This window comes from Neopsephotus bourkii, unplaced genomic scaffold (genome assembly GCF_033783945.1).
Source record: "Neopsephotus bourkii isolate Nb327-2 ecotype Australia unplaced genomic scaffold, CSIRO-AGI_Nbou_v1 NB_38, whole genome shotgun sequence".
Taxonomy (NCBI): domain Eukaryota; kingdom Metazoa; phylum Chordata; class Aves; order Psittaciformes; family Psittacidae; genus Neopsephotus; species Neopsephotus bourkii.
Window position 1 is genome coordinate 696,079 of NW_026900555.1, and position 16,743 is coordinate 712,821.

A 16,743-nucleotide genomic window follows, 5' to 3' on the forward strand; every position below is an offset into this window, starting at 1 on the left:
ATGGGAAAAATGAATCTTGAAAAGTTGACTCATCTCCCTGTACATCAGAGAGTCTTCTGCAGTTTCCGCTATAAGCAGGTATTTCACGGTTCCTAGAAACAAAGGAAGCACATTCATTTGTGCATCTTCATATTGGTTAGGGTATCTCGAAGGAGAGAAATGGTTTGATCAATGTTGTGTGCATTTAGCAAAACACAAAACAGTGGGTCTTCCTGTTAAGTGAAACAAGCAGATGTGGAACCAATTTATTGTGCATATTTTTTTCCAGTCTCTGCTGAAATAACTGCAGACCTTTCAAATACTTTAGATATAAATAAATGTTTTTTTAAATACATTTTGATTTTCTGTAGATTTTGCTCAAATCAGGCATTCAAATGTGAAGTCCAAAACTTGACAGTTTATAGATTTTTGAGACTCCTTGTGAGATTGTGAGTAAAGTCTAAAAGGAGCTACTAAACTGTACTGATGCATAAATGTTGTTTTGTCATGGGAGAAAGAGTCTGTGACAGAAATGCTTTGTAAATTTAATGACCTCTTTAGTATTTTTATTTTCTGTATTTATTAATTTGTGTGTAGCATTACTCAAAGTTTACTGGGAACAACATGTCTTCGAAAGTTCCACTGTAAAAGTGATTATTATTCTATAAAAGGCAATATAACATATGGTTACATTCAGATAATTCTTTGGCTAAATTGTTCAGAAGTGCAACAGAAACAACTTAAAAAAAAATTGTAATGTCTGTTGTGTACCAGTGAAGGTCTTTCTTGCCAAGCTGGCAAGACATTATATACTGCTATTTTGGGTAAATACAGAGATTAAAGAAAAAAAAAAAGAGGGAAGAGTACCTACATTTCCATGGTCATTTTTGTATGCTCAATTTGTCAGCCAAATTATGGCAGAGATAGGCAACTGACACATTGACAATTAGCCATATAATTTTGATACATGCACACTCCAGTCACAAACCAAAACTCATACTTTCTCCAGAAATAGGGTTTAGTGCATACATAGGAGTATGTACATGTATCTATAAAAGTAGATGGTACACATTTTGTAACTGCTGCCCAATTTGACACCTTGTTTGTGACTTTAAGAAACCGCCCAGCATTCAGAGTCTAGAAATAGTACACTTAATGTTTAGTGTGCAACTGAAAACCAAAGCACTGGGGGTCGTTATTTACTCTTTACAGGCTACATAAATACTAGATACATTCTTTAAATTAATGAATGGGTTGCACACTAAGGATCCCCTATTTTTTTTTTTTTAAGCAAGTATAAACATCTTCTTTATTTTCATCCATTTATAAAGTTCAGGTTTCTGTAAAAATAAGTATCTCAGGAGTTGAACTTTTTCTTCTCCCAAAGATTTTCTATGTCTTTTTTTTCAGGAATGACTGTTTTCCTTAGAAATGAGTTGTGAGTAGTGAGGCTATTTCTGCTTGTTGCAGATTTTTTTTCTTTGATGCATTAATCTAGACCCTGTGTTTTACCAACCATGATTGGTAAATGTTATGGTATGGGTAATTTAGAGTTTGGTGCATAGTATTTGGTTACTGTGATGGTATCAAATTGAATACAGAAGAGCTGAAATTTTCTGCTTTTCTCTTCCTTGGCACAGTGTTTTGTTTTTTTCTCCTTTAATTCAGTCATGTAAGTTTTAGGAAATGTGTGGAAATTGAGTATCTTAGAAGTGTCTACTCTTTTTCCAGATCTGAATGAAATGAAATTCCAAAGTTATTATGGAGAGACTGGCAGATGGACATGTAAATGAATTAAAGTTATTTCTTTCAGAAACCAGGCTGTAAATAGAAATCTTGAAGCTTACTGGGATATAGGAAGGGAACATGGGTAGCTGACCATGGAGGAGGTGCACAGATTGTGGAATAAATATCTTCAATCCATGTGCTGGAAATATATGGCACTTTAATCTATCACTCACTCACCTTAATGAACTTATCTCAACATATCCTTTTGAAACAGGGAAATGGTATTCCTCTTTTACTCCTGCTAGATAAGCCAGGCACCAGGAGGTCTGCAGTTTTTTACTCCCAGTCTTTTAATCAGATTCAGAATAAAATAAAACACAAAATATACTATTCTGAATTATTACTATGCTGTAGTACTGTAAAATAAAGTACAGCTATTAATTTTAGACATTTCTCAAATATGGGTAATAATGTCTTCTTGACTTTGTTAAATGAACTAAAAAAGCCTCTGAGAGAATCTGAAATTAATCACACTAATGACGTTGCCCTACATCTTAGCATTTAATGAGGCTGTGAAAAAAATCATTCTCTAAATATATTTCCTAGGAGAATCTCTCTGGCCACTCCCCGACAGCTTTATAAATCCTCCAACATGACTCAGCGCTGGCAGAGACGAGAGATATCTAACTTTGAATACTTGATGTTCCTCAACACTATAGCAGGTAAGGCTTCCAACTCTGTAATTCTTCATAATATGTTTATGTTTGTCAAAGTCTTAAGCACTATGACTTGGTAGCATACATTTATCCCTCTAGAATTCAGCTGCAGGTTTATGATAGATTCTGAAACTCACACATAAAATTCTATCAGGAAATGCACTACCTATCACTGAGACCTTAAATTCATATATTGTTGTGGAGGCTGTTCCTTGCTCCCCTTCTGCCATTTCCTCTGCTGACAGCTTTGTCTGAAGCTTTATTAGAGTCAACAAACCATTGCCAGAGAGTGTCTGGAAATAATAATGGGAAAATATAATTTCACTACTTCATCATTCTCAGCAACACCAACTAGACAGCAGAATAACAACAGTATTCTGCCTAGTACAGATGTCACCTGGATTGCGGTATGATTAGATTACAGCATCTTTTCTCGTTTCGTTCTTTGCGCTGAAATATAATATCAGATTAAATATTTTAAATGAGGGATAACTGCCATATACATCGTTTGTTATTGGCAAAAGAAGAACTTTCCTGGCAATTGTCATTAATTAAATATTCATGAAGGCATTATTCTTTTCACCTTTCTCTTTTCTATGTGATAACTTGTGTGGTAATTTTAAATGTAAAAAGCAGCAGCTTTCTACGTTATATGCAAAGATTTTCAGGAGGATGTCTTCTATTATGATTCCTGCCTGTAGCACACATGCTGCTTGCGAATCTGCCTGAGGAGAGCCTTCCTCAGACATTTCACTCCAGTGAGCTTTAATTTGAAACCCAAATTAAATTCCACCAGGCATAACTTTTTACTCCAGTGTTACAACTCATCTTTACTTCATCTTGAATTTTATGCTTGAGGTTACCCTCAGGCCAGACATAAGACAAATATAAGTGTGAAACCCAAAGGTAACACCCGTTATACTGACCAGTCTGAGGGCAGTCACAGCATTCTACCCATTAGGGCAGTGGCAGAACTCAGGAGCTGTCAAACTCACTTGGTTTGAACCTTTAGGCTTTTATATGGTAGTCATCCTCTGTGTATCCAGTCTTAGAGACGTTAATAAATGTGTCATCAAATTATCACAGTGTGATACAGAAGTGCTACCACTGAACAGTTGGAAATCTGAGCACATGTTTACCTTGTGCAGTGGAGCACAAAGCAGAGTCTCTGAAGCTATTGGAGACCCTGGGCTGGAAAGTCCATAGGGTGCAGTCCAGTGCAGGCTCACCAGCTTGGTTCGCAGACATTTTAGCTACAGTCCCACAGATCTCTGCCGAAGGAAGGAGCCTTGCTGAGCATTTATTACCTCTGGCGCAGTGCCACAAGAATGCTGCTATCCTGCTTCTGGACACTGGCCTGCCTCCAGCCGCTCTCCGTCTCTTGCACATCCGCTGCCCTTCTGCTGATGAGGAAATGCAGGCAGAGTCTCTCAGGCTGCCTGACTGCCTCACCCAAACTTGGAGGGTTTAGTGAAGAGATGGGAAGTTAGCCCAGGCCCCCTCAGTCCTTGTCCGATATATTATTGACAGAACTGTCCTTCACTTGTAATTTCCCCTTTATGTATTCATTTTTTCTGTAAGCAGTATACCTAAACTCTTCAAATGAGAGTAGACAAGAGCTGAGCCATTTTTTGATGAATTACTTTTCATTTTTAATCAAAATTCAAGATCATTTATTTTTAGGTATATCACAAAAGCATCCAAACCTGGAAGACATCATTATGTCTGAATTCAATTAGGAATTGCAGTGACACTTACACTGAAGTATCCATCAGTAAATAAGCTTCAGCCTGAAGAAATTCCTTCACAGCATTTCAGAGGTCTCAAGAAAAATCTTTGTTTTTTTTTTAACTGTTGTTTGGTACTAGTACTGCTACACAGTCTTTATATCCAAACAGCCGGGTGGTTGCAAGAGACGTATTTCTCTTAATGTCATATACTGTCATCCACCTGCCTTACAACAGGATGGCCTTGCATTTTCATTCCATGTACCACCTGCTATGCCCAAGGAGGCGTTGGAGGATTACTGACTATATTTTTGTTTGTGTGTGTGATTCTATGAACTTTTATTTTATTTGGAAAAGCTTCCAGCAGCTTGGTCAGTACCTTTGTAGTGTCTGTCTCTGACTCAAAGCAGTTAATTTATGGCAGATTTTTTGGTATCAGTCTCTTACTGGTAAATCTTATTTTGTTCATTTAATCGTTGTTGCTAATTGTATAAGCTCACTTGCTTACTTTCACAGCATTACCTACCATCTTATGAAGTCTTTCAGCAGTGCATGATTAAATTCAAATTCAAATTTAGGTAAATACCGTATTCTCCAAATTAGAGGAAGGTAAATTTGAGTCTTCAGAAGAAATTCTGCCTCTTTGTCTCCATCTTGTATTGACTGATTTATTTTAAGTCATTCTTTTTAATGATGCTTTGGGGTCACATGGAGCAACAGATACATTTTTTCTAAAGGAGGGCCAATATGCAGATTTTTAAAGTTTCGGAAGACACCAGTGTTGGTGAAATAAAAATTAATACTGACGCATGCTGTTCTGCCAAGGTGTGAGCAAGGTGTTGAGTAACATTTGAGGTCATTTTACTTGTTAGAAAAAATATCCCATACTTTGATTTTTATTTTAAACCCATCTGCATTGCTTGGATTTTGCTAATGGGTCCTTACCAATCTATTTGTTTTCTGTTCTGGTTTTGTTTCCCTAGAAGGGTATCAGTCACCATGTTATGCTGGGAAAACAGTATCACTGTACAATTGCATAAATCATTTTGGAGGAATGTCTAAAAGCAGCTGAGATTCTTGGGTGTTTTCCCAGTCAGCAAGAGTGCTGTCACATCTGATAGTGTTCCATCAGGATTAGTGAAATAAAGGGTCCTGCTGACATCAACTATTACTATTGCATGTTAGAATGGCCTTCAATGCAAAGAGCTTGTAAGAAAGCATGATTGCATTGCTGTATTATGTGCTTTCTATTTATGCTTCTTCTTTTAAGATTTTGAAGATTCATAGTCTCTATGAACATGGAAAAATAGATTTCAGTTGCTAATGTCATTATGACATCTGCACTCACTGGTGCACTCTTGTACAAACTCATTATGTTTCTCTGCAAATTAAAATAAAATTTATCCTCAGTAGTTGAACTCCCTGCCAATGACACACAAGTACCCTTTACTGAAAACAACATAAGAGAACTAAAACTGATTGATGCCCAACAGCCAGTTCTACACATGACAACAGATTTTTAATCTTGAATTGGAACAAATCCTGAAATTTTCCAACTTTTTGACAGTAGCAAAAATTCACCAAAGTTATTTTTTGAAAGATCAACCTGGGTTTGTAGTCCTAATGAAGTTTGCACTTCAGCTAGGAAGCTGACTTCCAAAGCCTCAAGAACTTGTAGGTGTTAGAAAGAATTTACTAATAAAGTTCCCGGAAAGCCAGAACCTCCCCGCAGCCCCATGATGGAGTGCATGTGAGCTACAAGTCCAGTGGCAGTGGAGAATGCTTCAAAACATAAATGTATGCTAGAAAGCCTCAAAGTTCTCACATCCCCAGACTGTTTCCTGGCTTCACTGTTGCATGGCACTCTACAGCCAGGGCATGAGGTCTGGGAAACTGCAGGGTAGAGAGCTATGAGGCAGCCTGAATGACAGCGCTGCTTTTACAGCTGTGCCTGTATTTCTGTAAATTTTCTGTTGAAAGGTATTTCTCAAAATATTTCCTTTACAACAAATAGGCATTTTGTAATGAAGCACTAAAAAGAGAATGTCTCTACCAGAAATACAGAACTGGAAGCAGAGTGCTTCTACTAATTGTTGCCCTTGTTTTGATAACACTGAACTGATAACTGTCCAAATACATCTGTACTAAACAGAAGCAAATTCATATATACACTGTATACAGGACCCTTGGCAGTCAGAAGAAAATACATGGTATTCTATTTTCTATACAAAGATAGAGTATTGAATATATTCATGACCTTATTTGCCAAGTAAAGAGGATATATGTATTTTCTTTCTTCCTTGGAAATCCAATTTACAAATAATTTTTTAATTATACTCTTTTGTAATGAGATCCCATAAGAAATATTTCCTTAAAAGATACAACTTTGCCAGTAAGAAGAAGCAGCTTCTTCTGTTCTAACAATATCATTTTGTTAGCCATTGAAAAATATGTGCAGCAAAATTTTTTTATTTGTGTTGCCATTTAGCTCCTGCTGTCTTATTCAGCGTATCTGAGCTGTAATTTACTCACGTAAGAAACGTGTAGGTTTGGCACCTAAGAAATGTGGATTTTCTGCTGTTAAGTGACACATCAGTCCCTTCATTGTTTTTTATTCTCTTCCTAATAAATAGAGGTCCACTAACAAAATGGTTGAGTACACTTTTTGCCAAGTCTTTGTAGCTTCCTTTCATATTCCAATGATGCTTAATTAGCATCTAGCCCTTTACAAAAATCACTCATGTTTTCTTGCAGTCCTTTTCTGAAATTACTCAAGAAATAGCAGCCTTGGAAGAGAGATATTCAGAAGTGAGACTGCTGGCACCAACTCATTTCTTTCATTTGTGACATGCAACTGGGTCTTTTCCCACAAGAATTCCTTTGCTTGCATGTGAATATTCTTAATTACACAGACCGTTGGTCTCTGTAGAACAGAACCATTGAAATAAATACATGATTTTCTTCTTAAATCTCTCCCTGGTTTGCCAATATGTCTGTCCTGACAAGCATGGCCCCTGGCTATTCTGTTCTTAATCAATGTTTGAAATACTGAAGTGTCCCCTTGGAAAAAAAAAAAAAATCCATCTTTTTATGACTTTTTTTTTATATATATGTAACTTTTACATCACCCTGTTACCACCTCTGAAACATTTTATTTCAACTGTTTCTGTTGTGGTCCATACTCATGACTTAGTAACTGTCTACTTCAGCTGTCATAGTTCTCTCTCTCTAGATAATTTCCTATCCAGGGATATATGATTGCCATTACTTGTGCTAGCCTGATGACTTACTGTGATTTCGTTTCAAAGTACCTCTCCATTTTCAAACTCTAAAGTCTTGTTTCAACCTGTTTTCTCTGGCCCTCTAGCCAACTGTTTTCTCATGTCCCTATTCTGCTTCCAAGGTCTTCACCTCTTTCTTGCCCTCTTTTCTGACTCAGGCATATTTCATCACGTTTACAGCTCTGGGTTTTTCTCCCAAAGGTAAACACTGCATTCTGCTGCTTATCAATCAGTCTCAGCATTATACTCTTCTTGCCCCTGGTTTTTGTCCTGGTTTTGTAGACATAAGCCTTCCTGGCCACCTTTCCCCTCCTGGCCACCTTCTTAGGTATCCTTTGAAAGCTTGGAAGCAGCTATGATTATACTAATTGCCTTTTCTTCAGGCGCACAGGAAAACACCATATTGTACATGAACAGTGTGTATGTCAATTGAACCCCCGGGTGATACAGGGAATTTTTACTATTCTCAGTTACAAGATTATTAAAAGAAGTACTTAACAGTAATCCCACCGCATCAAAGGAATTGAGATGAGTGGGAACAAAACCACGTTTTGTAATATGGTTGTAGTGCCCGCTGTTTTACTCAGAAGTCTGTTTCTCAGTATTTAACTGATTTATGCTGGTTTTTGTTTCTTTTTTTTTTTTTTTTCAAATTGCAGTATATGTGTGTTTGAGTTTGTATTTGTTGAAATTTTAATGCTTTTAAATCCTACCTGCCACGGCTTTTAAAAGAAGTGGAGAAAAATTATATACATGATTTTTGTAAGTAATTTCTTCTAGTGGAAAGGGATTATTTTTAAAGGTTTCTGAAAAAAAAATAAATATAAAATTACATCTTCCGTCAGGTAATAAATTCAGACAAACTTCTTCCCCCTTCCTTTCTTTTTAATCCTGTTTAGCATTTTCCACTTTTTTACTTTGTGATGTACAAGCCCTCACTGTTTAATTATGTATATATTTAGCTACTGCATGTGTTGGGCTTATTATTGTCATCTAATTAGATGTAACTCGAACCACTTGCTTCTAGAAAAATCATTAAAAATTCTTTCCTAATGACCTAGAGATGACAAAATGTCTGTAAAGTGTGAAGAAGCAGACAAGCACAGGAACATCGCTCTTAAAGAGTGTTAATCCAGATGCTGCAATCATCTAATTAAACAATATTTTGCTGTCATTAACATTTTCACCAAGGAATTGCAGTTATAATTTCTTTGTCAGCTGTCTCTAGCTCACTTTACCTTCAAAACTAAAATGCCATATAAAAACATTAAATTGGATGGTTTAATTAAAAAGTTGTTTTCTTTTTTTCTTTTTCTTTTTTTTTTTTTTTTAATGAAGAAACATACCAAGTGTTTCTGAGGTCTCATTTACTATGCCTCAGTTTTATTGTTGAAGTAGATTAGTGTCACAGGCTTGCAATATTTAATATTCAGTCTTTAATATTAATCTTTGTAAGCCTACTTTGACGGAAAACCGAAGCTTCTGAAAAGGTATAGAGACTACTAATAGTGGTGCAGATTAATGTTTGATGTTTATTTCACTAAATAAAGAACCAAACAATTCTTGTTGGAAGCAGCAGACAACTGATAGGATGGCTAAATATATTCATTTTTTGACTTTACTCTGAAAATAATCATTGTGAAGCCAGAACTGATTGAATAAGCATTCGTAATAAACCACTAATATTTATGCATGTTGAGAATTAGGGATTTGTAATCCCATTATAGGCCTAGATCACTGTCCTCCACCCAGATAAGCATAGATGTGTGATCTTATCATGTGGGTTTGGTCTCCATTCACTATTTAAATTACAAATCATCTTCTCAAGTCATTTTTATTTGTTGGTATTAAGAAAATAGTTGAGAAAAAAAATCACTAACTTTATTAGTAAACAAATTAATAGCTATTCTTAGTAGTGAATCTCTTCATAAGTAAAACATGGTCCATAAATATTGAAGTAGGAGAGAAGTAAATACTTTGTTTTTTCACAAGACTATGTTTATATTTATCAAATACATAATCATAAAGGCTACATTGTTTCTGACTTATCCTACCTAAACTGCATGAAATTGTTTTTCAGTGTGGGGTGAAAAAATGCACACAAGAGTTACAGCAGTATCCTGACATGGAGCTAATTCCACATAATATTTGTCCATGTGTCGATACTGCAAGTTACCTATCAAAACCATACAGCAAGAAAGAACTCACATACGGCAGTGAGGCTCAGCATTGCTTCTTTATTGTACTATTCACATATTTATGATGTTCCTAAAGGGAACAGGAACAGAAAGTCAAAAGCCTGTTCACTGAACACTGAAATTGAAATTAAGGGAATATAAAAATTAAATAAAATCTCAGTTTTGAAGTAAAAGGTCACCTTGGATAACCCCAAATTTGCTTTCAAAATTCTGTGAAAGGATATTCTCACCTCTCCAAATATTTCTATAAATTGTTTTCAACTAAAGGTCTTTATACTGTGAACTGTGTCCCATGAAACTTGTGATTCTGAAGAATCATTATTTTACTTATGCTTTGTAACAGATTACAGTCATCTCAGTCATTCTGTTTCTGAGTCTCAAATTTCCTTTAGCCTGCTTTCTACAGAAATGCAATTGTCTTTTGCACAAGCTTTTACATACTCCTCAGTTAACTTAATTGAGGATTCTGATGGTAAGAAAAACGTTAATTATATAAAGGTATAGTTATATAAAGGCCATATTTTATAGAACCTTAAATTTTACAATCTCAAGAAATTTTACATTTTGTATGTAATAAATCCCTTGCTAAAGAGGAGAATAATATTCTGATTTGATGGATGTGCAAAATGAGGCAGACTTGTCTCACAGTTGTTCAGAGTTGTTGAGACATGTAGAGCTCCCCCCAAAAAAGCTAAAACAATTAATATTCTGCCACAGAGCACCTTTCCTTTTCCTTCCTTACATGGATTATGGTGTATTTCTTGATTTAATTGTTTGATACATTCTCATTCTGTCCAGGAATGCTTTTGCATTTGTTCGTTGTCAGTATTTAAGACGTGGTTTTGTTTCTATCCATCTTTATCTGCGTGTCACAAAAAAAGTGCTGGTAGTGCTTTTTTAATGAAGTTGCTTTTGCACCTCAATTATTTTTTTACATTCTTGTGAACATCTATGTGTTCATAAGGTAAAAATGAAGACACACAGTTGTTAACAATATGTACTTTTCTTGTTTCCAGTGAAACTGTGTACAAAATAGAAACTTGCTTCTTGTTCATCAACTTCTGTTGAAAAGATAAGGTGTTTGTAAAGCAGTGAAAGTTTCACATTTCAGTAAAGCAGAGTTGATTTTTGTGGAGAATTGCAAATACTACTCAGAACAAGGAAGCCTGTATTTTCCTGTGCTGGGTTTTATACCCCAGGAATCTGTCCAGAATCTGGAAGGAAGCAGTTAGTGAGACAGGGCTGTAAATCTGCCGCAGGACTGGGAATTGTTAACCTGGGTTATTTCAGTCTGCTAATTGTATTATATAAATACATACACACATATATTTATGACCCAATTTTGTTTTTTAAGAGTCATGCTGCATATTATGTGGTTCCCATTAAATCAATAGGGTTGATGGTTCTGTACTAAGCAACTTCATTTGTCTCATCATCTGAAATGTTAGATACTACTAAATGCCAGCTGATACAGAAATAACAGCCTTTTCCAGACACTTTTCCTTGTGATGAATTCATAATTTCCAGTTCAGCTGCAGATGTTCTTTTGGAGCTATAAGCATGGCTTTTGCACATTTGAGTTGCTGGGATAGTAGCAATGTTTCTTTCATTATGTTTGGAGAGAGTGGCCTGGGGCAGTCTGCTCTGTCTTCTATGGGGCTGAAAATGTTTTTTAATTTTCAAAGTGTTTATGAAATAGTCTTAAAGTAAATATGACTTCCTCCACTTTAATTCCACTATTGCAGTGAAATCTCACCACTTCTTCAGTGAAGAAAAACTCTGGGGAGTAATGGATTAGTATGGTCTATCAAGGCCAGACCTAGATTTGCAAATCTCAGATGTCCCTTGCTGTTTGTAGTCTCATTTAATCTTTGCCAGCTAATGATACTGCATGCAGTTGCTAGGAAAATAACAGTCTAGTGGTTTTAAATTTCAACATTCAGGCTATGAAAACATGTTCATGGAAATAAAAAAGAAAGGGTTTATACGGTACATTTTAGTTGATCTTGAAAGGTACTGTGCTCTTTATATTATGCTGATTTCTATGTTGACTTCTGATTCAATATAAGTGCATTTAAATGGCTACTTTTGTCTAGATTTATACCTGATTCTGTGAAGTTTTGGGAACTGGGAACATCTGAGGCAACAAAAGTAACCGCTAGATTGCTTTTCAGCTGGAGAAGTGGACACTATTTCCTAATTCTTAAAATATTTTCTTTCCTCATAGGACGAACGTACAATGATCTGAACCAATACCCTGTATTTCCATGGGTTTTAACAAACTATGAATCTGAAGAGCTAGACCTGACCCTTCCAGGCAACTTCAGAGATCTTTCAAAGGTATGCTTCAAACCTGTTAAAGACAGTCAGACAGATCTCTTAGGAAGAGATTTTGTTTTATATTTACAGCCTAGCTAAGTTTGGTCTTTATCTTAAAGTCAGAAAAGTCTGAAATAGACTTTTCTATTTTAGAATCATTTTATACTGAATCTGTATATTATCCTACTTCCTTGTACCTGACTGATCCGTTTCCAACAAATCTGCAACTCCTCCGTACCTTCTGACTTACAGATCATGAGTGCAACTGGAGCATAGAAGGTTCGACGTTAACATCAGGAAGAAGTTCTTTACTGTGAGAGTGACAGAGCACTGGAACTGGTTTCCCAAGGGGGTTGTGGAGTCTCCCACATTGGAGATATTCAAGGCCCGCCTGGACAAGTTCCTGTGTGATGTACTCTAGGTTACCCTGCTCTTGCAGGGGGGTTGGACTAGATGATCTCTTGAGGTCCCTTCCAACCCTTGGGATTCTGTGATTCTGTGATAAGGATTCTGTGACCATTTTATCTCACTAATTCTCTCCCTTAGTTTATGAAAGCTGATCCTTTGGGAATAAAAAGTTTGGACTTCTACAGTGATGAGATAAGTAATATAATAGCAGCAGTTCTTTTTGGTTTAATAATTATTCCATAAACAAGTATTTTGTATGTTAGACCCTGAAGCATTTGGTCCCTGTCATTGTTTGTGAGTGTTGTCATCCCACTGGACTCGGGCATTTAGTACTTTGTAATGACGCGGTTCCTAGTATCTGTTTCTCTAATAGCACCAGACTGCCATCTATACCCAGCTCTGGTATTCTGATTGTGTCAACAGACTGGGGAGAAGGTGTGTCCTGGCCAAGCATAGTAGAAGCTTATAGAGAGGCTCTACTTTTGGCCAGCTGGAATAAAGGCGAAAAACAGGGCTTGAAACTGTGTTGTGGGAAGTCTCTTTCCTGTTTCCAATCGACTAAGAAAGTGTTTGTATTTCGTTACTAGTCAAAATAGATAGCCTTGCAATATCCCCAGCATAAGGTTTCTTCTGTCTGTGCATGACAGCTTTCTTGCATCCTTGCAGTGGTTACTCGGCCAGGAGGGAGAAGTTGCTCATACAAGTTGAGTGAGGCTCAAACTGCAGGAGACTATCACTCACTGACTTAACAAATGAGGCTGGAGGCAAGAAAATGACCCCCAGAACAAGCCCTGTGCTGCAGCCCCTGCTTTCCCTTCTGCTGCTGGGCAGGGATAGAGTTTCTGGGGCTTCTGCCTTTAAGTCTGCTTTTGTTTCCTCCCCATCCTGCAAGCACATATCACAGGCAGCAATGGAGGGATCCCACCCTGTTTATCTCACAGTGCCATATCCCTGATGGAAAGAGTGTGCTTTCAGTACCTCCAGATGTATTGTAACAGTTCCTGGAAGCCTGCTTTTGTGAGACTTCTAAAATAATTTAAGTAGGATTTGACTGCATAATAGCAGAAGGACACACTGAAGTTTCCTCTCCCTTTTTTCTTAGCTAAACAAATAATAAAAATAGACATTAAAATGCATTCACAGCATGCCTCAACTGTAAACAAATTGGTTGAGAATTGTACCTAGGTTATGTAGAACTCCTGAACTTTCATAATATTATAGGTATGTTTCACAAATGCGTTTTTCAGTTCCATAACACCACTGTAGTTTGTGCTAGGAACAATGAAAGAAGATGCACAGACATCAGTTAAATAAAGCCCAGTGATCATCTTTCACTGGCTTGTTGCCTTGCATGTGTAAAGATATTTCTGGTTTAAAATTGTTCATAGTAATAAACCTTTCGTTAAGATACTTACACTTATCAAAATCTCTCAAACTCCCTTTCTAATATTAATAGCAGTGCATGTGGTGAAGTGCAACAAGATCGGATAGTGTCTCAGGCATCCTTCATTAGGTACTTAGTTTTGGTTGAATCCAAATTTTTATGGCAGCCTATCAAAGTTTGTAATTACTACAGGAAGTAGTGTGATAGTTGCATAGATATGTTTTCCTCATGAGTAAGTAAAGACTCATTATGGAATTAGTGCTTGCATAGCTTATTAAGTATCACTGTACTCCTGGTAGTGCTCTTCTTTGAAAGGAAATGTAAAATCAAGTCCTTGGTTATTTATATTTCTTCAAGAATACATGCAATGTGCACAACAGTATTTTGCCTGAGGACCTTTTCTTACCCAATTTGATAACTGCATTCTCGTATTCAAAAGATATCAGTGATTTCCTCTGGAAAAGCTAGGATTTTGACCACTAAAACAAAGCCTACGCAGAGCTAGTTAAGAATGGTCTTTCCTTTCTGGCATTATCTCGGCTGCATTTGTCCCATGGATATGTGAGAAAACACATGTGCAATCTGTAAAGTGTTGTGGGTTCCCTCAGGATAAACGGGATGTAATTGCAAATTTTTCCCACTGTTTATTATAATAACATCTGATAGATTTCATTTCACGATGTTTTTAAAAGAAAAAATAGAGTAATGGTTTTTTTGTAAAAGGCAGTGGCCAGTTAATATGAAATGCCTTACTTTGTGTGCTTGGGCTGTTACGCGTTACTTGCATCCTGTTTCAATTTGGGCATTATCAGTAAAACTCTTCAAAATCAGAATGTATCTGAAGTATTTGTTTGGCAATTCTGTCTTCATTTTCAATATTGTCCTGTATCTGTAAGTCCCTTCTTTCCTTGTTAGAGAGGTAAATCCTGAGTAGCCTAGTGCTTAAAAGCAGGAGTTAGTGATTTATTGTTCACATTATTGAACTGGGGTGTGCTATCAAGCCTCAGACAGACCTCTGGGGCAGGCACATACAGTATCCTTTCCATGAGGAGCCATTTCCTTCTGTCAGATTTTACCCTGCAATGGAAAAATGTTCCTGCAGATTAGATGGCAGATCAGAACCTCCAGCTAAGCTGTTGATGGATAAAATCTCCTTTGTCAGTTCCTGACCTTCTGTCTTCCTGCAAGTTTGCCCCTCTTAAGTTTCCCAAAGCCTCTGTCTTTAATATTGAGCAATTAATAGCCCTCAAGCAATCTTTTGAAATTATTTAGAATGTTAACATTATTATGTATGTGGTAAAACCCCACAAAATCAATGAAATTAAAAGAGAAACCACCTATCATACTTTGTTTTGCTGGTTTAAAATAGTTTTGGTAGTTAAATGCAGATGCTAAATCTAACTTAAAAAAATAAATAATTTGTGTATTATTACACAAAGTTCATGCAAAGCTCCAGTGTCAATTATAATTTTGAAATTTTTTAATCTTTGATTCCTAGGCTTTCTATATAAGTTATGATACATCATGTTTGTGCTATCACAATTCCTAAGTGAACATGCACAACAAATGCAATGCATATGTTTTGTGGAAATGAAATTAGATGTGTTTGGCTTGCTTATGGTGTCAGTGACAGAGTAAAACATATGCCTTTTGCATTTAGCTCAAACTTAAATATTTACATTTCTGCAGAGCTGTCTTGAACATGTAACTTGTCCTTCCATTCCATTCTATTCTGGTTTTATGTAGTGCTCCCTATTGTGGTACTGTTACATCCAGATGTTGCTTGTTTTCTCAGAACAATTATATTTAAATATTAGTCTAAAAATTCCTCTGCTCTTTTTCTTTGAAGTGTTTGGAAATATCAAGGCTTTTTTTTTTTTTCTTTTGTTTACAGTTTGAGATTTAAAACCAGGGCCCATGGGCATGGAAGGGGCTGTAGCAGTAGGATATATTGGACCTCTCATTTGATTAGACAGTGTGGGCTCAAGTTTTATTCATTACATATACGAGGTTAAAGGTTACATTTATTGTTTGACACAATGAAAAGCTAATGAAAGAGGCTGTCATAGATACATAGATTATCTTTTCACTATCAAACCACCAGGTGATCTGCTTCTTTTCTTCTTTATTGAGATTTCCTTTGGAAGAATGCCTCTGGTATTAAACAGTAGTACATGAAAAGTGTATGCAGCCCTTACTGTACATTGAGGTTTTGGGGGTTTCACCATACTTACAACATGGTATGGGGTTTTGTGCAAAATTGTATGACTTTTACTACTAAATTATACTGAATGCATGGTTTTGACATGCTGCATTGTCCCTACTCATTAAAGTGTAAATGGGAATTCCTCCTCATTTACTTCCAGTCATACATCCTGTTAAATAAAATTATTTCTTCACCAGGAAAAGTAATACTAATATTGACATGTGTATGAAACATCACACGCCCATTCATTGAGTGGAAAAAATTATATTTTGTTAATATGGAAGGTATTTGACTGATGGGTGGTGATAAGGATAACCATGTTTCCTTATTACTATGCCGTTTCAAGAAAAGGAAGTGATAAAGCCCCAAGGCTTCTAAATGTAATAATGCAAATGAACGCATCAAAGTGTGAATATTTCAAGGCAAACCACAATTAATACTTCCAAAAATGTGTATGCTGGGGAATGGAGTTTATAGGCTTATCAAGAGCCACTCTCACTGAAGAAATGAAATCAGTTTCTGGAACTTAAACTTATGTCTTTACCACAAGCAAGTCTACATAATCAGAATTAAAATTAGTTTGATTCTCATGTGGTTTAAGCCACACAATTAGACATTTTCTTTTCTTAAATAAAAAGTTCTGAGTAAGAGTGTGGTACTTTGAATCTGTCAGTACTCTTATTTGATAATGTTGAGATTGGTATGCTAAAGAAAAGCTGTTTACAGATTTGGATAAAATTAGAATTTATTTTAAATTTTAAAAGACCATCCTAAGATGTCCTACTTAAAGGTTGTTG

General features: G+C 36.2%; 1 protein-coding gene across 11 annotated transcripts in view; it reads left to right on the top strand.

Moving 5' to 3' along the window:
- NBEA (neurobeachin) overlaps window positions 1-16,743 on the top strand; it is a 499,996-nt gene that overhangs the window by 403,196 nt on the left and 80,057 nt on the right. For all 11 annotated transcript variants that reach the window (XM_061345312.1, XM_061345371.1, XM_061345303.1 and 8 more), the window contains 2 exons: window positions 2,314-2,429; window positions 11,857-11,969. In XM_061345312.1, the coding sequence (XP_061201296.1) occupies window positions 2,314-2,429; window positions 11,857-11,969 (229 nt within the window). The remainder of the gene's footprint in view (window positions 1-2,313; window positions 2,430-11,856; window positions 11,970-16,743) is intronic.